At 38.5% G+C, this 27,222-nt stretch overlaps 1 protein-coding gene across 3 annotated transcripts in view; it reads right to left on the bottom strand.

Moving 5' to 3' along the window:
- Window positions 1-27,222, bottom strand: part of clint1a (clathrin interactor 1a) — a 155,850-nt gene that overhangs the window by 31,981 nt on the left and 96,647 nt on the right. For all 3 annotated transcript variants that reach the window (XM_069899035.1, XM_069899037.1, XM_069899036.1), the window contains exons 6-9: window positions 24,651-24,825; window positions 20,096-20,324; window positions 7,152-7,248; window positions 67-147 (exon numbers count right to left, since the gene is read on the bottom strand). In XM_069899035.1, the coding sequence (XP_069755136.1) occupies window positions 67-147; window positions 7,152-7,248; window positions 20,096-20,324; window positions 24,651-24,825 (582 nt within the window). The remainder of the gene's footprint in view (window positions 1-66; window positions 148-7,151; window positions 7,249-20,095; window positions 20,325-24,650; window positions 24,826-27,222) is intronic.

Below are 27,222 nucleotides of genomic sequence, written 5' to 3'. Positions count from 1 at the left end.
AGCTGTTATTGAAGATATAAATGAGGAGTGTAAATACTAGATAAGCTCACAACAGTAATAGAGTACCTGGTGTCAAAGGGAAGTGACTCGGTGTTGTACTTGCTGAGGCAAAGTCTGCAAATCCTCCAAGTTGTTCACTGGTCCCACCTACAAGGCAAACAAAAGTGTCACTTAACCACTTGTCAATCAACCAGCCCATCAATGAAATAACTAGTTTTTTTTAAATAAAGCTTGCACAAAATATCAATTAAATTAATTGGAGGACAATCACATATTTTTCTATGCCTTTCGGCTCATATACTTGGCTTCCTGGCATTTAGAAATGTCCACTTTGAAGGAGTTGCCCGTTAGCTGGGTTTGCTGAGAACCCTGGAAAAGGGTTTTCAAATTCAAGTTCAATTATTTATCTTTTACAAGTACAATCCGATGAAACAGTGTTCTCCTGTCCTTGGTGCAAAACTGCAAACACATGCAGACATAACAGTACAACTCCAATTATCCAAAATCAGATTATACAAAATCCTAATTTCTGAAAATTTTTTGAACCTGGAAGTTACGACTGTTCACCTCAAAAAATTTCCGATAAATGAGGATATTCGAAACAATCAGAAATCCTCGGTTATCTGACATTTTCTTTGAGTTGCACTGACCTCAGAGGTTGAAACAAATTCACCTGACACGAAATTAGAATGTCGATTGTCCTCTCTTTAGGTAACTCCCTACCCTCTCTCTTTCAATTTCTTCTTTACCTTCCCCTATTGACTTTTCTCTCCAACTCTCCTTCTCAAACTGAATGCCACTGTCTCCCAGCCGAAAGCAGTCAGAAGAATCCCTTGTCCCAGTGTCATCAAGGATAGCTGGAATGGGGATATTGGGCTTCTGGGCAGGAGCGGGGACCTCAGTGGGGAGGTGTTAGTGATCAGCCGTTGGGAGGGGGAGTGTGCGCAGGCAAAGACTAGGTCTATGTTGGGCTCCAACCAGGATACGAAGCTGGAACAGCCCCTGCCAGAATGATCCCACAGGGATACAGGAGCCCGCTGAGTCACTAGTGAGTGTTCCACCCGCCCAGGAAGCCTCCCTGGGGATCAGCAGCAGCGGTGGGGTCGTGTCGGGAGATCGGTGGCAGTGGTAAGGAGGTTTCAGTGATTGGCAGCGACATTGGGGAGATGTTGGGGATTGGCGGTGTCCAGCATTATTTTAATGCTTAAAAAGCCTTCCCTTGTTGTTTAAACATTGATACATGCAATTTTCTGCTGCTACTAAGCTGTTTTCAAAAAAAATGACCAGTTATCTGAAAAATTCAATCTCCCAAAATAAGTCCTGACCATTTTGGATAATTGGAGTTGTATATATGTACAAATATTTAATAAATATCATTGTTAAATGAATAGCAGAGCCAGAAGGATTTGTATGAGCAGTTCATAAGTTGTTGTGCAGTCTCACTGCCCATGGGAGGAAACAATTTCTCAGCCTGGTGGTTCTGGCTCAGATATTCCTGTACAGTGCATCTCTTTCCCAACAGCAGTAGTGGAAGATGCTGTGAGTGTGATGCTAAGGGTCCTCAACAATTTTGTGAGCCCTCTTTAAATCATGTCGATGGGGAGGGGTAGTAGGAGTAGGCAAACCCAGTGATTCTTTCTGTTGCTTTTATGGTCCTGTGGATTGACCTCTGATCCACTTCTCTGCACCAACTGTACCACCAACTGATGCAGCCGGCCAAGACACTCTCAATAGAGCTCCTGTAGAAGGTTGACAGGATGGTGGCCCTTAACATTGCCTGCTTCAGTCTTCTCAGGAATTGGAGACACTGTTTAGAGAGGTGCCCTCCACTCTCTACAATACCAAACCATTAATATATAGTGGAGAATGGTCATCCCTGGCCCTCCTGTAGTGCACAAGCATTTTCTTCATCTTGTCCGCGATGAGACTCAGGTTGTTATTCTCGCACCATTTCACACCATCTTCCACATTTTCTCTGAAGTGCAACTTCATCATTGTTGCTAATCAAACCAACTATTGTTGTGTCATCTGCAAACTTGATGACTCCATTAAAGCTGGATCTAGAATTGTAGCTGTGGGTCAGTAGCATGAAGAAGAATGGGCTAAGCACACAGACTTGAGGTCTGCCAGTGTTCAGCATGATGCTGATCAATGTTCTCTGCCAACCCAAACAGACTGTGGTCTTTCTGTTAGAAAGGCCAGAAACTAATTTGCAGATAGGGTTTTGGGTCCCACAGAGGACAGCTTCTCCATGAACCTCTGGTATATACTTGTATTAAATGCCAAGCCGGTCAATGAACAGGAGCTGGCATATGAGACGTAGTTCTTCAAGTGGGACAATGCATAATCAGTGGAATGATTCCATTTGCAGGCAAATTGAAATGGGTCCAGTATTCTTGGGAGGTGCGCTTTGATGTACTCCATCACCATACACTTGAATCATTTCATAATGGTGGAGGTCAGTGCCATGGGGCAGTAGTCATTGAGATCTGTTACTGTTGTCCTCTTTGCTATCGGGATAATTGTGGCCGCCTTGAAACCTGTGGGGATGATGGATGCTACAATGATGTGTTGAAGATATCCATAAAACCTCCGTCAGTTGGTCTGCACATTACCCGACAGGTATGTTGTCTGCCTTGTGTGGATTCACCTTGGATAGGGTTCTCCTCGCCTCAGCCATGCAAGTGGCCCATTCATCGGGTGAGACAGAGCTTTTTAAAAAAGTAAATGTGGAAAGTCTGAATGCATTTGTTTCTATACAAAACTGTACATTATTATTCAAATAAAAGAGTGTTTAAGACTGGGTATTTTAACATGTATATCTTCAGTTCTCTCATATTGCCTTGTTTTAATGTCAACACCGAATGAATAAGATGTTTGCAAAGGTACGTTAGAGTCTGTAAGAGACAACCACATTAATGAAACTTGAAGGACATAGACAGACCAAGTACGGTCACAAATTTCCTTTGTTAAAGACACTCTTGAATCAATCCAGTAGTTTCATGGCTAACCTTTTATATAAAGTCAAATTCCCCAGCAGTCAGGTGGGATTCAAGCTTGTGCCTCTGGTCCAACAATTCAGAACACTTGATTACTGTGCTACCACACATTACATGCTGGTATCTACATAATCCATCTAGCTGAAAATAATGAGAATATCAACATACAGTGTTTATACAGTATTAACTGAAAGCTTTTACCCATTGGACAACAATCTCAATGAAATGCAAAAATCATCAAATCCAGGGAAGCACCATTGGCAAGTTTTAGTGACTTTTCAGAATGCATGCTATGGGTTCTTATAGAAAGAAAGCACAAAAACACCTCGACTTTCTTAGAAGCACAAGGAAATTTGATGTCTCCAAACTCTCTCACCAATTTTTTTTTGCTCAGATGCTCAGCAAGGGGTCTGCCCTGCTCAAGGCTGCGAGAAACTGCAGAGTTGTGAATACAGCTCAGGCCATCCCAGAAACGAACCTCTCCTTATTGACTCAGTCTACTCCTCCTGGTGACTCAGGATCCATCCTATCCTGATCAAACCCTCTTCACCCTCTTCCATTGGGCAGAAGGTACAAAAGCTTCAAAACACATCCCTACACTTTCCTGCTAGTATCAGACACTACTTTAACTGTACTTTTCTCCCCCATACCCTGTACAGTCTTTGTCGCACTGCACCCTGCACTTTAAATTATTGTAAAACTAGCCCTGCACTTTTGTTTTATTAATGCCTGGATAGCATGCAAAACAAAGCTTTTCACTGCATTTTGGTACGGGTGACTAACAATTGAATTCAATGATTAAAAACTTGTAATACAACTAAATGCATAATTGGCTGTTTTTTTGTTCCAATAATAAACCAAAATATAACAAAAAAGATCATTAACAATGGGGGAAAATTGTGTATGTAAGGGAATGAAGAGTTGAGATGCAAGAATACAAAATCTTTTAAAAAAATTCAGCTAATATATTTATCACTAACCAATTAAATCTCTAAACTTTATTTAATACCTCAGTCAAGTCCACATATCGTAGAAGCTGGAGCATTTATTTTTAATAAAGTTTTTTTTAAATTGATTCCAAAATATTATACAAGGCAAAACAATGACCAGAGTAATCAAGCAAAACAGTGCTAGCAAATAAATAGTACTTAGACCTTGTAAATTCATTAGGCAAACTTGTATGTCGTAAAGGAACCCGACTGACTACTTTTGTCATAAAATGTACTTCTGAAAGTACAATAGCTGACAAGTACTTTGGTGGCAACCACAGATTGCAAAAGGACCATCTAACTGCATGTTTGTCTTTCATATACTTAATAGAATTAGACAGCAAAATCCAATCACAATGTAATTAGCATAATTCAACGGTAAACCAAGATCTGCTACACACATCATAAAATGCAAAGAGAACATTTAATGTCGTACAAATATTATTGACTGGGATTAGGGCTCTTTTTAGGATTATACTGTGGATACTGATCATTTCTCTCCTCGTGTCCTGTTGCAGATGTTTGATAGGAAATGATCCCATTCATCAAACAATCATGTTCAATGCACAAGCTTAGATGTTGATGCAAAATACAAACAAGAGATATCACTAGGAGGAATCCTGGTTAATTCTTCCACCTTCTCAATATCCTCACAAACAATGAGAGTCACAACCCTATTTTCTTTTGCTCACAGTACATTTGGTCCAAAGAGAACACTAATTTGGCAAATACTGTGCAATAACCAGGAATAAAACACGGCAGACTAGCCTGTTAAACTGGTCATGAGACAATGTGTGCAGAGGGTCCATACAGTTGCTGGCAGGTTACCGAAGACTCAATTTTGCATAAGTTTTCCCAAGCGGCTCTTTAGAATAGTACTCTGATCTTCCCAAAATACAATGCACAGAACACCCATACAAAGAGCCATTGAGTTTTCCAAACTCTTCTTCAGATAAGATCAAATAGCACAACCCCTGAGCTACCTCTTGTTTGCACACATGGTCTTTCATTCAACTGTCAATAGGTTCCTTGTTGATTAGCAGATCATTTCCCCCACCACCATTACAGAACGGAGCTGCCTTCAGACAAATATTTATCACAGTGCACTTGATGGAAACAATTCTTTGACCTGTGCTGATTTTCCTCTGACTATACTTTGTTAATCAGTCTGCAAGGGCTGTTGAGGCTGAAAGTTTCACATTCCAATTTTGGGGAAATTCAGTTTATGGAGAGTTCTCAGGGAAGGAGCTCTACATAACCCAGGGACCCCTGTAGACCGAATGAGGACATATTTGAAGCTTCCATTGCCAGAAGTAATGTTGCATCTCCTATCTGTAATGCTAAAACCTGCATTTAATTTACTGCCATTTACATACTTTAAAATATAAATATGTGTAAATCATGGAAAATATGATTTTTTAAATTAAAAATCAATACCAAAACCTAATCCTTTCAATTCTCAGGAGGAATTCATTGGAAACACTAAAATATCCAGAGACAACTATGGAACCATGTCTTTTGCATGCATCTGATAGTTTACCTTAAAACTGAGATCAGAATTTAAAACCTGGGTTTTATCAAACTATCATATCCAGTTTACATGAATTGCATTGCAACATCTTTGCCTATAATGTGCTTATGAATCACTCGGGTGGGAAATAAACCTCTGTACACCATCATGTGCACAGGGGGACAATGTCCAACATCTGGTACTCTTCCTAAAAAGTCATCAGATAGCTGCAAGATATCCAGACCATCTGCCATTCTGTAACACACTAGTTATTCCAATGTAGCATGACTTCTCTATAAATAGCTCAGGAGCAATGAGATGGAAAATCAGAAGGGCCTTTTCAAAGTGCATGATAATATAATGAGTATATTAGTCTTAAGGAATCGGACATGCTTCCTTTCACAATTTGGTCATCTCACGACAAATCTAACTGCTTTAAATGATGTCTTATCTGCTAATCAACTGTACTGGCAAGCAAAAAGGAAACGAGAAATTTCATTTAACTGAAATTCTGCTCTACCATTTATAGCTTTATTGGTCCAACTACATTCCGCTTACCTCAAAATTGTATACAGAAGCTCATTACCAGCCTTACTCAATACATCTATAATAAGACTGCAAGGTGAATCAGATGAAATATCATGTTTTAAAATTGTGACCATTTTCTTGTGTGGCACTCATTTTATAACTGCTCCATGCAACCCTCCCCAAAACTGCCCCTCCCTCTACCACACTCCTTTCACTTCTGATCATGCAGCTAAAAATCATGTCCTTGGGGATTCAGCAAAGCAGCTGTTAAGTTATTGTACTTGCAAACACAAATCTGGATGCTTGTATACAAACACAAAATTGATGAATAGTAATCAACCTGATAAGCTAATATGTTCTGTCTCCACAGATCCTGTCTGGCTTGCTCTACATTCCTTGTGTTTTCATTTCCAACATCTGCAGTACTTTGCCTCTGCGTGAACAATTGGATGGATTCAAACCTCAACCAGGTTGAAGTATAATAAGCTTGTGCAACTAAAGAGGAAGACAACGTAATATCATACTGTCAGAGGCGGTTGCCAAAAATGGTTTTGTTTTAAAATGGAAGTCTACAGAAAATCCAGTCAAATTACGGGATTATTATGAAAAAGACCCACTGAAGACATTAAGTTTCATTTCCAGTATACATTGAGGCAACTGCCCACAGCAGTGATTAAGCTATAAACTTCCTCCATCCTGTCCTAATTTGGAGAGAACAGGTGGTGGTGAACTACATCAGAATGCATGAAGACAACAAATTAGCATTCTTTTAAAAAAAAATTATATATATATAAATAAATACAGCTTTCAAAATAGCACTCTGTCAGGAAGTAAAAAAAAAGCTTTAAAAAAGTTACCAGACACAATGCAGATACTTTGTGTCTAATTATTTTCCTCTATTGGCTGGATCCCAGTTTTTCAAGTGACAAATAATCCCAAGGTAACCTTTTAATTAAAAATAGGGTAGAATTGCTGGAAGCATGCAGCAAGAACAGAAGCCTAACCAGCCTGATTATTGGAAATGGGCATAGGTGCCTCAGGAAAATGGCTCCAATAACTTAATTGGTCAGTGTTGCTATTCAAGGCAGACAGGCTCTGGTACAGAACAAAAAGGTTGAACATTACCTGTTGAAGGAATCTGATTGGATTCAAATCCTGTGTCAAGTAGTAGGTCTACCAGGTTATTTGCTGACTTGCTGTTGACTGTGCCTGGTGCTGAAACCTATGCAGGAGGGGGAAAAAAAAATCAGAAATAGTGAGGCACAAAACCATGAGATTCAAAATATAATTAGATTTCAAATTCTCAGAGCATGTTTACTAATAGAAATATTTTCTATTGTTATTCAGGATGCAAGGAGAGCACTTAAATTCCCAACATAAAGGCCCCTACAGAGAGGGGCCTATTACATTATTCATTTAGTAGTGCAGTGGATCTGGATTCACATGCAGAGCAAGTCACACAGATTGCAGGGCAGGTTCTCTACATTAGGGAGCGAGCTGGAATTTTCTTCCAGGACAGTAATGATGACCATTAGATTAATCTTAAAAAAAATTAAATGATGTTATGATGTGAACTCTGGGCTCTGGTCCAGTGACAATGCCATGTCCCAAAAGCAATAATTAAGCAAAGTATTCTTCGTCTCCACCCTCCCCACCTCATGTTCAAGGTATAATATGCACAAGATTCCAGAATCTCAAAAAAGGTTTGAAGACCATTCTACAGGGCACTGTAAACAGACTAGTAGTATAATTTCAATCCCTCACTGCAAGAAAACCCACAAATTTATTACATCACAATTGCTCTCATTCCTGTGTTATGATCCCCGTTTATTTAATAATTATTTGGTATTTATTGAACACCATTAGGATACACTGCATTATCATTTTATGGCAAACCCTCCACAATTTTTGCCCAGTTCCACTAATCTAGTTCTTGCAATTCAAGCAAAATAGCCTCATTTACATACTTCCAAGATACTACTTTGGAAAGTTTTATGAATGTGGTCTTAAAGGGTGATCAAACTCAGCCTGAATTCCAACTTTTGTTAATATCGTTAACACCTATAATACGTGCTAATTTGTGGAAATGAATGATTCAAAGGTCCAAACACTAGATTAATATTGTGTGCATAAAAAGGTTGTGAACTTCTGCCTTAAGAACAAAATGCAATTGATAAATTTTCCCTTGAAATTAATGCTAAGTACTGTATATGTGTGAAAAAGAAAAAGTGTATATCATGGCTAATGTGATTTATGGTGTGAAAAATAAAAAATTTAAAAAAAAAGAAATTAATGCTAAGTTAATTTCTCTGAACAGATCCTTGTGAATTACTATTTTAAGCAAAGAAATTATATTTTAAAAAAACTCAAAATTTACATGCTAATTCATTATCCGTTGGCAAGTAAAATTCTCTTTTAAGTTGGAAGTGGCTGTACAGGATTTCTGAAGATACCGCATGGTACAAACTGAAGATTACTAATCAGTACACAAGCCTCAAACACTAGGGATGCAAGCATAGATTCTACAATTTCCTGCTAGCTTAGGTTTTGAGTTTGAGCTGAATAATTGTAATACTACTGTAAAGTGCAAGCACACCACCACAATAGATAACCTGACAAGGAGCAATAGCAAATAAACCCTGCCAACTTTGACGCAAGGTGATTTACTGTGCAGATTCTACATGACTTAAAGAACCCCGGGAGCTATGATTAGTTGCTCAACACATGCTCAGTAGACAGACACAAAACCAAACCAATCTTTTGAGCCAAGTTGATTTTGTGTTAAACAGTGTTACGAGTAAGTTTTTCCTTAGATTCACTTTCACCTTATATGGTAGTCAGAACTGGAAATTATACAACTAAAATTAGTGAAATGAGCTTTGCTACCTCTTACAGATACCTGGCTAATGGGAAGAGGAAAAACAATACTTTCAAACCATTATTCTTCTGCACAACCTTTTTTCTGAAATATATTTAGGAGGCATCATCATGGATTAAAAGGATAATGGATAAAGGATAAGAAAAACATAGAAAATCCAAATGTTCTTAAATTTCATTGTGATGCAAAAGCAAGCTTTGTATTAACAACCAAAGCAGATATAAACAATGTGCTACCAATTGTCATTTTGTGCTGCTCATCTTAAAACAACCAGCAGAGAGCAGTAGAGACCACATTTCAGTTGTAGCAAAAAATATATTGCAGATGCCAGAAATTCCAAAATTAAAAAAAAGGCTGAAATATGGTCAGGCAGGAGAGATCATTGACACAGAACACTCACTGTTTTTCTCCCTGTAATGATGTCTCTAACCTGAATAATTCAACATAGTTTTTCCTTTTTTGCATGTGCAGATGAAACAAAAAAAAATTCAAAGTATCTCATTCAATGACTTGTACATCCTGTTGTGTATAGTAAGACCACTTTAGCAGGAAAATATTGATGTGGAGAGAAATTACAAAATTCAGCCAAGCAAATAACAACTGTACCATTGTAGGTGCAACAAAAAGTTAGCATTCTCGAATAACTTCATTTCCATGAAACATTCTGTGAAATTGGGCGTTATGTGATGTGAACGTTGTGCAAACACCATATTATAAACTGAGCAAAGCTATATGGGATACAGTAGTGTACCTGTAAACTTTTATTTGTAAGTAGGGATCAGCATGGGGACCGGGGCAGTGGGATCAGCGTGGGGACCGGGGCAGTGGGATCAGCGTGGGGACCGGGGCAGTGGGATCAGCGTGGGGACCGGGGCAGTGGGATCAGCGTGGGGACCGGGGCAGTGGGATCAGCGTGGGGACCGGGGCAGTGGGATCAGCGTGGGGACCGGGGCAGTGGGATCAGCGTGGGGACCGGGGCAGTGGGATCAGCGTGGGGACCGGGGCAGTGGGATCAGCGTGGGGACCAACACAGGGCTGTGGAAACAGATTGAGGCAGTGGGATCAGTGTGGGGACCGACAGGGGGCTGTGGGGAGAGAGCAGGACAATGGCATCAGTGTGGGTATACAGAATCCTATAGCTAGTGATCGCTGCAGATAGTTTTGATCTCTCCATTTAAGGAAGATTGAATTTACATTGGAGCGAAACAAGAAAGTTTGCAGCTGCCATAAATGTAGTAATACACAACAGTGGTGGAGAAACTCAGCAGGTCCTTCAACATCCCTAGGTGGCAAAAATAGAATCAACGTTTCAGGCCTGAGCCTTTCACCAAGGTATAGGCAAAAAAAGTCAGGCACCTGAATAAAAAGGTAGGTGAAGGAGCAAAAAAGAGGCAGGGAGAGGAGCATAGGTCAACAGCCAAGAGGCCAAAAGGGGATAGGGATAAAAGGGCAAGGGAGAAAAGCTGAGAACTGATCAGGGGAGGTGGATAGCTATGAACTCGGCCCTCGGCCACATATCCTCCATTCCCTGAACATATGACCTGGTCCTCACTTCCTCCACAATTTCTTCTACTTACAATGCGATCCCATCAGACAAATCTTCCCCTTACCTTCCCTTTCCACCATTCCCTCCTTGACTTCCTCATCCATTCACTCCCTTCTCATCAATTGACCCCTTAGTACCTATCCCTGTGACCGTAGGAAAAGCTACAATGCATCCACACTTCCTTCCTCAGCACCAGAGGTCCAAAGCAGTCCTTACAAGGGAAGCAACACTTCACTTGTGAACCTGCACTGCACAGGTCCTCTACTGTATCTGGTGCTCCCATTGTAGGAGATCACCCTGCTGAGCACCTTCACTCTGTCCATTTTACTAGCAGGAAAGTCCCAGTGGAAACCCATTTCAATTCCCTGCCTTATCCCCATGCTGACATGTCTGTCCATGGTCTCATGCATTGCCCAACTGAGTCCACCCATAAATTGGAAGAACACTTCATATTCCATCTGGGCTCCCTCCAACCAGATGGAATTAGCATCTTAGACCACCTCCCAAATTCCCCACCTCTCTCATTCCATATCCCCACTTCTCCTTTCCTCCAGCTCCCTATCCCTTGTCTTGCTCTCTCTCTATCCTTCAATTTACCATCTTCCAGTTCTGCATTCACAGAGCCATAGCCCTCCCCTGATCTTTTTTTCTCCTTCCTCCTATCTGTATCCACCCATGATCTCTTGGCTGTTAGACTATGCTCTTCCTCTTGCCCCTTCTTCCCTCCTCCCTTACCTTTTAAATCAGGTGCACACATTGATGATGGACTCAAACCTGAAACATTGGCTATATATCTTTGCCTCCAAGGGACACTGTGGGGCCTGCTGAGTTTCTCCTGCACTTTTGTGCATTTACATTGGAAGCAGTTTGAAGGAAGTTCACCATGACATTTGAAGATAAGTTGTCCTTATTAGAAATAGCAGAGCTGGTTAGACCTGTATTAATTAGTTTACATGAATGTCAAAATAAGCACGTTTTTAAGGAATCAGATAATCTCTGAAAGAATGTCCAGGCCATGGAGCAAGGAGTGAAGGGCTCAAGCCTAAAACATTGACTGCCTTGCACTTCCTAATGCTGCTGTGTAACCTTCTGAGTTTCTCTGGCACTTTTGGGTATTGCTAGGAAAAAAAGGTATCAAGATAGAAAGGAAGAGTCACTTGATGGAGTAGTGGCCGGTTGGGTAAAACCAGCCCTCTCCAGAAAAAAAAGAAAAAAAAGTCAAGAAAAGACAAAGTTCAACAAATATAAAATATAAGAAATAGAAGATAAAGTTGCAGAGAAGAGAAAGAAGATGGCACATAAGGAGGAAAAAGTAAAAGCAACAGGGAAAAAAAATGTCACCGGAAAAGAAAGAAGGCGGCCTTACCTGCACAAAGGAGTAGGGAGCCGTGGTGGCGAAGAATGTCCGTTCTCTGAGGTTGGTGCCGGCCCTGCGGAGTTGCGACCCCCCCAACCGGTGGACTGCAAAAATGGCTCTCTGAGCCAAACAAAAGTGTGCAACTGCGCATGAGCAAGGAGTTGCGCATGAGCAGTGCGCAATCAAAGGTAAAAGTAAACACCGATGGGACGGGGGCTCAGACGAGGAGCGGGCAACCACGGCGCGACCAGCTGAGGGACGCCTGATACCAGAGCTCTCAGCTGGAAGATGAGGAAGGCGGCAGGAGAGGGAGTGAGGTACCAGGCGAGAAAGAAAGTCGACGTGGTGAATGGCAAGAGGAGCAGCAGCAGGAGGCCCGACAGATGAGCAGCCCAGGAGGGGAGGACCAACAGCAAGAGGCCCAGCAAGAAGAGGCCTGACAAAATGATACAAGCAAATTATCAGGAAAATCAGCAGATAAAAAGAAGAGAAGACACAAACACAGGTAAAGACAAAGAAGAGGAAGAAGAAGACCAAGATCTTCACAGAGAAATAGAAGGTAAAACTGATGGACAGAATATAGATAAGGTCTTTTTTGAAGAACAAATGAGAGTATTAAAAGAATGGTTGTCATTAAAATTTAGTGCAATTAAAAAAATGTAAAGAACAGAAGATAAAATGCAAAGATTAGAACTAGTCATGACAGAAATAGGGAAAAGAGTAAAAATGTGGAAGAATGAGAAACGGCTGTAGAAATGGAAGTAAACAACTTAAGAGGAAAATTGGAAGAAAGTGACAAAAAAATTAAAGAGACAAGAGTTGTTATCTCAGAAAATTGATATGTTGGAAAATTATAGTAGGCGAAACAACATAAAAATAGTGGGCCTGAAGGAAGATGAAGAAGGCACAGACATGAAGGAATTTATAAAACCATGGATCCCGAAGGTCCTGGGAACGACAGAAATGCAGGAAGAAATGGAAATAGAAAGGGCACACAGAGCATTAGCTCAGAAACCACATATACATCAAAAACCAAGATCCATCTTAGTAAAATCTTTTGAGATATACGACAAGAGAAAATATACTGGAGTGGGTAAGGAATAAAATTAGAGAAGATAATAAACCATTGGAATACAAGGGTCAAAAAATATTTTTTTACCCAGACATAAGTTTTGAACTCTTAAAGAAGAGGAAGGAGTTTAATACAGCAAAATCGATCCTATGGAAAAAAAGGTTATAAATTCATGTTAAGACATCTAGCTGTGCTTAAAATATTTATCCCTGGGGAGCAAAACAGATTGTTCTCAGATCCGGAGGAAGCACAAGAATTCACAGAGCGTTTGCAGGACAGAAGGAGAGATGAAGAGATGTAATAAGAATGAAGAACTGCAATAAAGTATATGTAAAGATGTAAAAACAATGTATATGTAAAGAACTAAAGAGGGAAAAGTGAAGGGAAGGAAGGAAGGGGGAAAAAAGGGAGAGCTTGTTATATGTGTAAAAAAGTGTTTTCTGGGGGCGGTGGGGGAGGGGAGAGAATAACAGTCACTGCAAAATCAGTTGATGCTTGCAAACAAGATTGCAATCCAAATGAAAAGGGGAGTTGTGGTTGCCCGGCAAGGGATAAAGGGGCAACCCAGAAAGAGAGGGGAGGGCATTTGTGGTTAAGGTAATATAGGGTGTGGGAATTGTTGTAGTATTTTATGTTTTAAATGTGTTATCATACATTGAGTTTAAAAAGGGAAAATTGAGAGATGAAAATGGGGGAAAAGGGGGATGGAGACGGTGAGGAAACGGAAATGAGGTGTAAACAAGATACAAGATGGCCACGTTGAACTATATGACTATAAACATTAATGGAATACATTACCAAATTTTTAAAAAGGGGCTATTAAATTTACTGAAAATATAAAAAGATAGATAGCATTTGTGCAGGAAACGCATCTAACTGAAGTGGAACATAACAAATTAAAGAGAGACTGGGTAGGACACGTAGCGGCAGCATCATATAATTCAAAAGCTAGAGGTGTAGCCATATTAATTAATAAAAATGTACCAATCAAAATAAAGGAGGAAATAATAGATCCAGCAGGGAGGTATGTAATGATAAAGTGTCAGATATACTCAGAATTTTGGAATTTGTTCAATATATATGCACCTAATGAAGAGGATCAAAAGTTTATGCAGGATATTTTTTTTGAAGATTGTAGATACACAAGGAAATATATTGATAGGAGGGGATTTTAACCTTAATTTGGATCCAATGTTGGATAAAACTGGACAAAAGACAAGCAAAAAGAATAAAGTAGCTAAATGTATGGTTAAATCAATGCAGAAAATGAAACTTATGGATATATGGAGGAGGCAGCACCCAAAGGAGAAGGAATATTCATATTATTCAAGTAGGCATAAAACATACTCAAGGATTGATATGTTTTTGTTGTCGGCCCATATTCAATGGAGAGTTAGGAAAACTGAGTATAAAGCTAGACTACTATCTGATCATTCATCTGTTATTAGCAATAGAACTGGAGGACATCCCACCAAGAACATATAGATGGAGGTTAAACTCCATGCTACTTAAAAGGCAGTAATTTAGAGAGTTTATTGAACGCCAAATTAAAACATATTTTGAAATAAATGGAATCAGTGAAAGACAAATTTATATTATGGGACACAATGAAAGGCTTCATTAGAGGACAAATAATAAGTTATGTAACTAAGATGAAAAAGGAATAATCGGGAAATAGAGCAGTTGGAAAGGGAGATAGTAAGTACAGAAAATGAACTAGAAGAAAGGGATGATATAACAAAAAAGAGAATTGGCAGATAAAAATAATGAAACATTACAAACGTACAAGGTGGAGAAGAACATAATGAAAATAAAGCAAAAGTATTACGTACTGGGAGAAAAAACACGTAAAGTATTAGCCTGGCAACTTAAAACAGAACAAGCTAAAAGAACTGTATTGGCATCAAGGAAAAAGGACAAACAAATTACATATTACCCAACAGAGATTAATGAAAACTTTAAGGAATTTTATGAACAATTATACCAAACTGAGAACGAGGGGAAAGATGACAAAATAGGGGAAAGAAAGATAAAATAGAAGAGCTGCTGAAATTGCAAGAAGAGGAACAAAACAAACTGATAAAACCATTTGAAATAGAGGAAGTACAGGATATATTAAAAAAGCTGCCGAACAATAAAACGCCTGGAGAGGATGGATTCCCAATAGAATTCTATAAAGCATTTAAAGAGTTATTAATTCCTCCTCTCCTGGAAGTAATGAACTAGATAGAAGAAACACAAAACTTGCCAGATTCATGCAAGACAGCAATAATTAGTCATACCAAAGACGGGGAAGGATCCATCAACACCAGCATCATATAGACCAATATCTCTACTTAACTCAGATTATTAGATAATAGTGAAATTATTAGCAAACAGATTGGCCGATTGTGTACCTAAAGTAGTACAACAAGATCAAGCTGGATTTATTAAGAAAAGACGAACAGAGGATAATGTCAGTAAACGTATTAATCTAATTCATGCAGTTCAAGGAAATAAGCGAACAGTGGCTGTTGCTTTAGATGCAGAAAAAGCCTTTGACAGAGTAGAGTGGTACTATTTATTTAAGGTATTACAGAGGTTCAATCTACCAGAAAAATATATAAATTGGATTAAAGCATTGTATAATGGATTGTTGGCGAAGGTAACAATAAATGGCTATGTATCGAGCCGATTTAAATTGTTGGTCAACGAGACAGGGATGTCCATTATTCCCCTCATTGTTCGCCTTAGCAATAGAAGCATTGGCAGAACTGATAAGAACAGAAAATAAAATAAAAGGGATAAAAATAAAGGAGAAGGAGTATAAAATCAGCTTATTTGCAGATGACATCATAGTATACCTAACAGAACCAGAAATATCAATAAAAGAATTACATAAGAAATTGAAGGAGTATGGAGAAATATCGGGGTCAACGCAAGATCAACGCAAATAAAAGTGAAGTGATGCCAATGAGTAACACGGATTATCCAGAATTTAAAAAAGAATCACCATTTAAATGGCAAGCACAAGCAATCCGATACCTAGGGATCAGGTAGATAACAACTTAAGTCACTTGTACAAACTAAATTATCAGCCACTAATAAAGAAATTGCAGGAAGACTTAGAACATTGGAAAGAATTACCGCTAACATTGATAGGGAGGGTAAATTGCATTAAAATTAATGTTTTCCCAAGGGTACAATACTTATTTCAATCGCTACCTATTCCCTTAACAGAGAAATTCTTTAATGAACTAAAGAGAATAATAAGGAAATTCTTGTGGGGGGGGGGGGGGGAGAAACCGAGAGTAGCATTAGATAAATTAACAGAGAGGTATAACCAAGGTGGTTTGCAGTTATCAAACTTAAAAAATTATTATAGAGCCGTACAATTATATTTATCAGATTTTTATCAGACAAGGGAAAAACCAGACTGGACTAAGATAGAACTAGATAAAATAGGGGAGAAGGTACCGGAACATATACTTTATAAGTGGGCTGAAAAGCTGGTGCAATATAAAAGCTCACCAGTATTGCATCATTTACTTAATATATGGAAGAAGATCCACTTAGAAAGGAAAAAAAAACAAATTACCAAATACCAAAATTATTATTGAAACAAAACCCTCTAATCCCTTTTACAAAAAATAACCTTTCCTTTTGAGAATGGGAGAGAAAAGGAATCAAAAGAATAGAAAATTGTTTTTTGGGAAATAATTTATTAACATCTGAACAGTTGAAGTACAAATATGGAATAACTCATGGTACAATGTTTGCATATCATTAACTGAAAGCTTATTTAAAGGATAAATTGGGAAAAAGATTGAGATTACCAGAAGGAAGCAGCTTTGAATATGTGATTACTGACACAATGATAATTAAAAGATTTATAACAAACACGTACATCAAGCTACAAGATAAGGAAAATGATGAAATAAGCTATAAACCTAAAAAGTGGGAAAAGGATTTAAACAAAGATAAAAAATGAAGCATGGGAAAAGTTATGTTCTGGAACTATGAAGAATACAATAAACACAAGGTTACGCATGACACAGTATAATTGTTTACACAGATTATATATCACACCTCAATAATTAAAAGAATGGGATCCAACATTATCAGATAGACGTTTTCGCTGTAAGAAGGTAATGGGAACAACAGTACATGCAATTTGGGCATGTATGAAAGTGAATACGTTTTGGGAAGATCTAAATCAGATATTAAATAAAATCACAAAAAAAATCTACCCAAAAAATCCAGAGATCTTTCTTATAAGTAACCCAAGAAGTAAGGAATTAGGCCTCAAATTGGATAAAGTGCAAAAAAGATTTATAATGATAGCCTTAGCAGTAGCAAAAAAAAATGTATAATGTCAACTTGGAAAATGGAAGAGAGCCTGAAAATACAGCAATGGTACATGGAAATGAATAAATATATTCCATTGGAAAAAATAACATATAATTTAAAAAATAAAGTCACATTAGTTGAACAAATTTGGGAACCATACATGGAACATAACAGAGAGGGTTTGCCTCGGACCTCCACCCCCTAAAATGATAAGACAAAACGACTTGACTCAGTAGATGACACATTTTTCTTGTTTATTTTTCATTGTGTGAAGCCATTGTTTTATGGTTTTATTGTATTGTACATGTTGAATATTTATTGGTTTTGGAGGGGGGTGGGAAGAGGAGAGGGAGGGTCGGGGGGGGGGGGAGAAGGGAGAAAATGCTACTGTGTATATATATATTTAATGAGAAACGTTTGTATATATTTTGGTTGATACGGTTCACAGTGTGAAAAATTAAGAAAATTATAAAAGAAAAACATTAAGATAGAAATGAGAAGATACTTCTTCTCTGGAAGTTAAAAATTTTTTGGAATTCTCTACCTGTAAGTTGTGGTGCCTGAATTAATACACGCAATGCTGCTTTGTCATATTTTGGGACTATGAATCAAAGGTTATTGAGTACAAGCAAGGGAAATGACCGAAGGCCAAATCAAACTAGCTACAGTTTTCTTTAATTCTACGACACACATTTTTGACTGAATGGCCTATTCTTGTCCGATATTTTCTATACCCAACACATTGTTGTCTAAGTACATAAGCAAAGTAAATTCTTGTAATTACCAAATGATTTTGACTAAAGCAATGCAAGAATCATAATTACCACACACTTACCCTCTGACTTAATTAACTGAGGCCTTTCCAGGTTTAACCATTGTGAAATTTACTGCAATACAGAAATGTGATGAATAAGCTCAGCATCCATAAAGTAAAGGGTACTCTAATCAAAGTTTCAGGCCTAAGCCCTTTGTTAGCCTATTCTTGATGAAGGGCCCAGACCCGAAACACTGGTTACTTTTTAACTTCTTATGGACGCTGCTTGACCTGCTGAGTTTCTCCAGCACATTTGCGTATTGCACTGGACCCTAGCATCTTCAGATTTTCTTGTTTAATTTACTGGTTAATAGTTCTAATGAGCTATATTTTATAGGGAAAATAATCAGCTTTAATAACTCAACAACTTTTATCTGCAAAGATTCACCAAATTCCATGATGAGATTGCTAAAGAGACAATAAACCTACTTCCTGAGAGAATGGTGTAAATTTGCATTTGTCATTTCTGGACAGCCTGACTAAGAAGCAAAATATTGTTATTAGGTTTGCAAAGTTTAGAAGTGCAATATAGCAATTAAAGATGTTTGAATCTGTATTATTACTGATAATGCATCATTTCTGGATTCAAAGCTAATGATTTATTTAGCTTCAAATGACTCCCTTCACTGAATAAAGCAAGATGCTCTCAGATGACACAAAAGCTTAGGGCAACATCAGCTGTTCCACAAATACTGCCGATTGATGCAGTTATGTTCTTTCCAATACAAATAATTAACACAGCTACCGTTACGATTCCCCATGACTAGCAACTCAAATCGCTTCTGCTGGAACAAGGGTGAATAGAAATACCAAAACAGAGCTAAAGAAATAAAATTAATTTGCAAAGAGATATCATGGCAAAGATATCATGGGATATCAGGGCAAATATACCAATCAGAGGAAATATTAATTTGATTTGATTGAGAGACTTAAAATAATTCTAGCTGAAAGATCTATGGTTAAACAGCCTGCATTGGCCATCAGTAATATTTACCCAGGTCACTCACACATTAAGTAATGAGCCAACACAAATCTAACACTCAGGGGGAAATCGCTAGGGCTTATTGTAATTATTCATGCCCAAAATTTAACATATTGCATTAATATTGAAAAAATGCTTCCTCTTGAATTTTTAACTTAAATCACAATTAGCAAACCAGAGGATGAAAGTTCAAACCCATGGCAAATCAGTAAAAGGAATTCAGTAAAACGGATCATTTGCACAAATGGAATCACAAAAGCTGCTGTGCGGTCATAACCCAACAGATTTTTTTTTTTTTAAATATGAACTTCTGAATGCTTTCAGGCCAACAATGCAATAAATGTAGGACTGCTCACGTTCAGACCACACCGAATGGAGATGCACTATGTAAAAGTATAAAGACAATTTCAGGCACAGTGGCGGACCATTGAAACATTCTCTTCTCACCACTCACTGATTCTAAGGAGTATTAATACAACCAGTGGTGGTGGGGTAAAATGTGTATACCTGGCCCTTAAGTGGTGAATAGCACATCAAGTCCAGAGAGAGAGAGTATGGAGAAAAGATCTACCACCCGCAAAATAAAACCTTGCTACATGATCAAGACACTCTAAACACCACAGAACGTACAATTCAGTCGCTGTTACAGTAGGTTAGACCAGGAATACGACAGCTTGTGCTCAGTTAGCTCATTTAGGGCAAGGTTACAATTATGAGGTCAAAGCAGTGGTCATCAGACATGGACATCACCGGTCAAGGACTAAAAGTCTGAGAGGTTCAAAAACTATCCATGTCCATTAAGTCTCTGAACAGGAAGCATATTGGAGAATAATGATAATTTCCAATTATTTCCAAAAGCAGAGTCACTTTAATTAAACATAATGATTTCAGTTTATCTTTACCAGTATCTACATATTGACAATATTTAACAGATTATTGCAGAGAAAAATAACAGGCTTCATTTTGTTAATTTTTGTAAAGAATTGGGAAGAAACTTGACAACTCTGCAGCATTAAACCAATAATCTAGTAAAATTCAAAAGCACCCATACACTGGATGAGATGACGTTTCTAGAAGATTCCATTCCTAACCTTTGCAGCAGAGTTTACTTCTTGACTAGGATGGTCTCCTGTGTAATGTGCTGCAGCTCCGAGGTCAACTGTTTTGGAAGGGACACCTGAACGTTTATGCCGGGTGGTTGTAGTCTCTGTTGCTTGAGTGATGTGGATTGATTTGGTCGTCACCGTCTCTTCATTGTCCTTGTATTCCGATCGCCCGACTTTCCCATTGTTTCTGGGCCTTCTCTCCTCCTCACTATCACTGAAATTCATAATAAACGCAGCAAAGGCAAAGTGGTGAGAATAAAAGACAGTTAATTAAAAACAGAAGAGTCCCAAATCAAGGTGAAAAGAACAGTGAAGCCAATTACATGTCTACAGGTCCAATAAAAAAAAAAATTCCATAATGCTGTGGTCCAATATCTACAAATTAACACTCAATTTTCCATTCAGTATTCAAAGACTGGAAATAAATTACTGCCCGGGAAATGGTCACGAGTTGTCATATCCTTCTAAACTGAAATGAACCTTGCAGCATTATCAGTTTCAGAACCATAAAAATCTATAGCAGAGGCCATCCTGAAACAGAATTCATGCATGGACCTCATACCTGCACTACATCCATAATCAAGCTTCTCATCCTCAAGCTGCTGTCTAATGCCCTTTTAAAGTAGAGAATTCTATATCTTTACGAGTCCAAACAGGGGGAAAACTACCCTTCTCCCCTCAACATCTTTCACAAATTCTATTAAATCCCATGTGTTTTTTCCTCCCCTAGCTATACTCAAAAACCTTCCATCTTGAAAACCCAAGGTATCTCTCACCCACTGCTCCACGAGATTTTTAATCGCTCCTCAAAATTCCCCATACTGATAAACAGTCTATGTTCTTTCCATACAAATAATTACCGCAGGAACTCAGTGGGCTTTTGTATTTTATGTATGGGCTTCTTATTGAGACCAAAGTAAAAAGGTGTGATATTATGCAAATGGAGGGGAAAAAAGAGGCCCGAGGCTGGCAGGGGAAGAAATTGGCAAGAACCTCTTTGCCATGTTAAGCTCCATCTCCCCAATTGTGTAAAGGTGTCAGGTAGGGGATCTATATACAGATATTGTGATCCAAAAGCTGATAAATTTTGCCTAAAGTGGTTTGGTACACAATTTGGGAGTAAACCTATTCCCATATATCTTTATACTTTTTTTTTGAGGAATTAGCTTAATCTAATGTACTATTTACTGCACATTAAAGGTTAGGGAGAGAGGAAACAGGGATATCAGGCTAGTTCCTAGAATACTGTACAAGCAAATGGTTCTAAATGGGATGGCGTGGAGCTCTTAAGCACACTCCTCCCGGCAAATTGAGAGCACATCATCTCAACCCTTGCTTGTCTCTTGATTTAATGGACACTCACGAGACTGCAGATGTTGAGAGTTTGCAGCAAAAGGGAGATTGTTTTGCTTGAATTATTCAATAACTGGAGAAGATGTTTTGGATCATTCTTGATTTAGATGATTATTTGATGGCATTTAGCTGGCATCAGGCTTGGACAGAAATTGTCTTGGTGTGTATGGATACATTGCTTTATCTCACAGTTGACTGGGAAACTGCAATAGAATTAACATTGAAAGCTGGTTCTGAATTTAGAAAGGAGTAGGTCAGTGACAAAGGCTTGCAAGATAGTTGGACCCAGAAATCCCAAGGCAAAGTCCTGATTGGTCAGTTTCATGGTTACCTATGGTGGTCAGTTTTTTATTCCAGTTTATAAATGCAAAGTTTTTGTTCTCAAACTGACATGAGATTGGACTTTATACCCTGGCCAATTTTCTGACGACCAGTCCAAGCTCACTAGCTGCACGCCATTGGGAATATGCCATTTCTACCTGTGCTGCTGCCAGACGTCATCTCTCAGAAGGGGCTTGAACTCAGAACTGGATTAAAGGCTTCTCATGAGATCGTGGATAAAGATCATCATAGCTGAAATAGCAGTCAGCTCCTCCCGCTAGTGTGCATCCATGGTTCAAATGATAAAATTATATTCATTAATACACTGCCTTCTACACTGCATCTTCTCCTGTGGGGTTTCACAAGGCACAGATGTGTCTCTCACCATTGAGTAGACAGGATGTTATCTGGATCACTGACATCCTGGGCCATCTGACAATACAAAACCCCAAGTGACCACTGGCTCCCTAGCCCTCCCATAACTCCACAACAGTGCAGCAGGATCATCAGACAAATGGTGTGGTTGACTCAGAATGCCACATAGATACCTTCAATTGTTAAACAGTCTTCAACCAGAAAAGGCAGGAATTGTTTGTCAGTTTTTTTTTAAAATAGGTCCATCGCATAGATTAGGTATTTGGATTCCATAAGTATGTTTTGGAGTTGACTTATTGCCTAGTAACATTTTTTTAGGTAAATCTATTCTTAATTTTATGACAGCTGAAGCATACACATAGAATACCAAGAATTTTTTTAAATAATAGTTTACTCTTACTGTTATTGGATTTGTGCAGCCCAGATTAAAATGAATTAATTCCAAAATTAATACTCCCCTCTAGCAATTTGTTCCTATTATAGGATTTTAAAGTCAAAGCATTCTTACAATTAAAAAGCAGATGTTGCAAATATGGAGGAAATATGAATGCTCAGCAATGGGGGGGGGGGGGGGGGATGTTGCAAGGCCTGTCAATTATATAGTTCGAATTTCAGTGAACTATGATTACCAATTAATACATTCACATTTTACTGACCAGGTTGGCATCAGTCAAATGTTAGGCTGGGCTTGTGGCAAGTCGGGAGGAACCTTGAGGGGGAAACCTACTTGTCCTCATTGACAATAAATTGGCAACCATTGATGCATCTCTCATAACAGCACTGTCAAAGCTTTGTTTTCATGAAGAGAATACCCACAATCATACTGGGTGATACTCAGATCATGCAAAATGGGATACATTCATAACAGACCTAACAATTCAAAATTGAACACTGTGGGGCAAATTAAACACATGATCATGAAGGAAGTGCTACTGCCTCTCAGTTCCAACAACCTGAGGGCACCCCTGGTCTCAGGTGCTATCTGTGAAAGTTTGCACATTCTTCCTCGTGGCCATATGTATTTCTTCAAAATACTCCAGTTTCCATCCAAGTGGTAATGAAACGCCAGCCTGAACCACGGCAAACTTCCAGCCATGCTAAACTGTTCCACTTAGTCCCATCGACCTGCACTCAGACAAAAGCCCTCCCATCCATGTAATTATCCATTCTCTTAAATGCTGAAATTGAACCTGCATCCACCACCTGTGCCAGCAGATCATTCTACACCCTCACCATTCTCTGAGTGAATATGTTCCCCTTAACCATTTCACCTTCAACATATGTCCTTTAGTTAGAACCAAAGAAGACTACAGCACAGAAACAGGATCTTCAAACTATTTTTCTCCCTAGTCCCATTTACCTGCACCAGGACCTTATTCCCCTCTATCGAGGTTCTTGTCTCACCTAACCTTGGTGGAAAAAAAGTTTGCATTTACCCTATAAATAACTCTCATAATTTTGAATACCTTATCAAATTTTCCCCTCATTCTCCGAAGCCTGAAGGAATAAAGTCGGAACCTATTCAACCTTTCCCCAATAACTCTGGTTATCATCCTACTTTAGTGAAGTGACAGAAGATGTAATCCATAGTTCCATCAATCACCATATTCACCAATATCCTTCTCATAGATCCTTAGGATGTGATCCACCAGAAAATCTAGGCTCCAGACTTCATTCTCACCCCTACCCCAAAAAATGGTGAATTCTAGAAGGGAAGCAAGAACAACTGCTCCAGATGGCAAAGAAAAATTGACTGAGTCCACCACCAGGAAGCCATGGTAAGATTGAAACCAGAGGGAATTAAAAAATTAATAATAACAATCAGAAAACTAAGAGAAATTTCTGTGCATGATGGTCAACCAATTCAGCCCCATGACAAATGACGTGGATCTTTACAAGGCAGTGTTCTACATCCAAATATCTCTGGGTGTTTCACTGGTGGTTTCCCACTTACATGGGATCACAAGTGGGATTTTCACTCTTCTCACAGTGCCCTCAAATACTGCAAGCAGGCTTGAGCTGAGAAGTGTTTTCAACAACACATGGTGCCAAATAAGTACATTTTTTCCTCATTAAAATAAGAAATACTATACAAAAAAGTCTTAAATTTTCAACTATAAAATAGAAAATGCTAGAACACTCATCAGGGCAGAAAGCAACCAAGCAAAGATAAGCAGAGTATATATAGGAGGTTGAAAATCCTCCATGAGAACTGGGAAAGAGTTCTGACAAGATGAATTTGAGCTAAAATGCTGACTCTTTCTCCAGAAGTTTCCTGACTTGAAAGCTTCTAACATGTTCTGCTTTATTTGCAGGTTCAGAATCTGTAGTTTTTGTGAACAAGTTCTCCTTTTTTTAAAAATATATTAACTGGCATGATCCTTGCACATGAACATCTTCCACCATATCTCCAACCCACTGGCTCCCACAGATAGCACAGAAACACTGTCCAGGAGAAAACCTGCTCAGAAAATTTTAATGTCTAGTTTACCTTTCTGGTGAGTCATCTTTATCTCTCTTTCTGAACTTGTTGATTGTATCATCAATTGTAGTCCCAATCTTGTCACTTATTTCACCTAATTTTTCACTGAATGGAAAAACACCTTTATTGCCTTTGTCCCAGTCATCATCCCATTTGGATTTTGGCTCAGAATCATATCTGTCACCTGTATAACACAATGGAATAGAATAAAATCTGAGCAATTTCCGACTTGTTTTGGGGTAAAATTGTCAGCTTTAATTACCATTTTTAAATTGAAACACCACTAAACACCACTTTTAAATTGGTGTCTAAGAGTCACAGGTGTGTCTGCTATTGTCCTTAAAAAAAAAGCAGCAATACCTTACGGAAAAGTTATCAGCGATGTTAGAAGTAGATGCCTAGTTTCCATATTTGTTCCTCTCTTTTCTTGAACTAAACTGTTAGCATATTTACTTAATTAGTCCAAGGATTAAAGAGGACTTGCTTCTATTCTGCTCCATGCATTCTGAATCATTAGTTTTACAACAGGTGATGTGCTCCTTATGTCATTCATTCAGAGCTTCTGTGTGCAAGGACCCAAGGCTCTCAGAGACATCCTGAATGTTCTTTCCTCACATGGAATTGTTATTGGCCAGGAATTCTCGTGAGTTTCTGAGAATGCTACATTTCTCTCCGAATGGAGGCTTGGAGGATGTCATACAATTTTTGGTTGGGTCCCATAGTAATCTCTTCCCTTGACAGAGTGCAGAATAGAGTGTATGTTGATATGCAAGTGGTGTAGCCTTCCCAAATGAGCCAAGCAAGTGCAAGACCTTAGCATAAGGGATATTAACATTCGGACCAAGGACAATATACAATCACTAATCCTTCCAGTGTGTTTCAATTATTCCACAGAGACTAGATTGGTAGTGGCTTTCCAACATCTTCCACTGTGAAAGTAGAAAGCATTGAGGGAACATGTGTTCATAGTTAATTTCTACCACAGGATGTACATCACACTGTATTTCAGCAATGTGTGAATCAAATGCCTCTGGGACTTTCTTTTAAATCCAAGAGCTCACGTCATAACATTTAAAAAAACGTTGGACCATTCAGGACAAGCAACATTTGTAGAGATTCAGTTAATACAGTTAATATTTCAGGTTGATAACTAGTTCAGACACAAAGACAGTGATAATTCTCCAGCAGTTTTAAATTCTGGTGTAAAAATTGTTTGTACCTGCAAGGAATGTAGAGGTCATAATTAAGATCACAGTGCTTTTTAATATTGCTTTTGACATTTTAACCAATCCACAGTATAAACATCCTAGCTTTAATGCTTTAAAAGAGATCTTAAATTCTTAAAGCTAAGAATTTTTCCTGATTAGGGCAAAATGAGTTCTGGCAAAGCAACTTGGAGTGGATAGTAACCTCAACAATGGATGGCAGTAATGTGGTTCAACCTTGAGGTCAAAGTAGGGAGCAGATTACTGGTTGAGATGTCAGTAAATCAAACAATGGTAATGCCAAAATGGCCTGTTTCCATGCTGTAATGGTTATAAGGCAGTTGATGTTAACAGCTTACTGTTACAGGTAGTACCTAGACTGAGGTAGAGTTTCACTCATTCTAATGCTTCTTACTGTGTTTTGGGAATACATATAGGCAAAATAGGTCTACTTCCTTTGCGTGGCAAGTTGGACTGGACCCAAGGCGTAACAAGCCATTTTGCCTGCTGTTTCTCTCTCCATGCATGCATGCATCTAAACTTGCTGTGCATTGCCAGCATTTTTTTTATTTCAGATTTCCAGCAGCTGCAGATTAATGCTTTTTCCTTTATTAAATCTATTTCTTAAGCAGATTAATTCAGATCCTTTAAGCTGACACTGTACTGCTTGACCCTATCATTAGTACAACCTGCTCTCATCCAAATTCAGCTTTCATGCCAGGTTGATTATGAAGCTATCTGACAGAGAAAGAAAGGAAGTGGATCTTATGAATATTTAAGTAAGTGACATTATGGGGAATTCAGAAAGACAGACTAAATTTGCAGCACAAATCTAATCAATGATCTCTTGTTGCTTAGTGCATGTAATGTGGACAAGAGCAAGTGCACAAGAGTAACTTTTATAATGATACACTGTGTAAAAGGAGAATAAATGCTAGTAATTTTATCAGCAGGGATTGTGGCAAGAAGCAAAGCCAAGGTTTTTTCAACCTCAGCCTTTCTATCAAAAGCAAATGAATTCTGACGGTGCTTAGGTGTATTATCGGGAATAAAAAAAATTCTAATATTAATAAAATATTGTGAACCTAAATTTCAGAATGTATTTTTATTCTTTTGTTGCTTCAATTCTCCCCCCCTCCCCTTCTTAATAAACTATCGGTACATGCCAGTAGAACATATTCCATCTGTTCCTCATGTGGTACCTCAAAAACCACTGTTCTTCATTCAAGCTGCTTTATCATGGATTGACCCCCAACACAAAAAGCAGAAAATTCTGGAGATACTCAGGTCAAGCATTTACCTGTGGAGATGGAAATAGATTTCAACCTAATGATCTTTCTTCATAACACAGGAAGGTTTGAGATAGAGGGGTAAAA

Source organism: Narcine bancroftii, chromosome 9 (genome assembly GCF_036971445.1).
Source record: "Narcine bancroftii isolate sNarBan1 chromosome 9, sNarBan1.hap1, whole genome shotgun sequence".
NCBI lineage: Eukaryota > Metazoa > Chordata > Chondrichthyes > Torpediniformes > Narcinidae > Narcine > Narcine bancroftii.
This window is presented reverse-complemented; position numbering and strand designations above follow the sequence as displayed.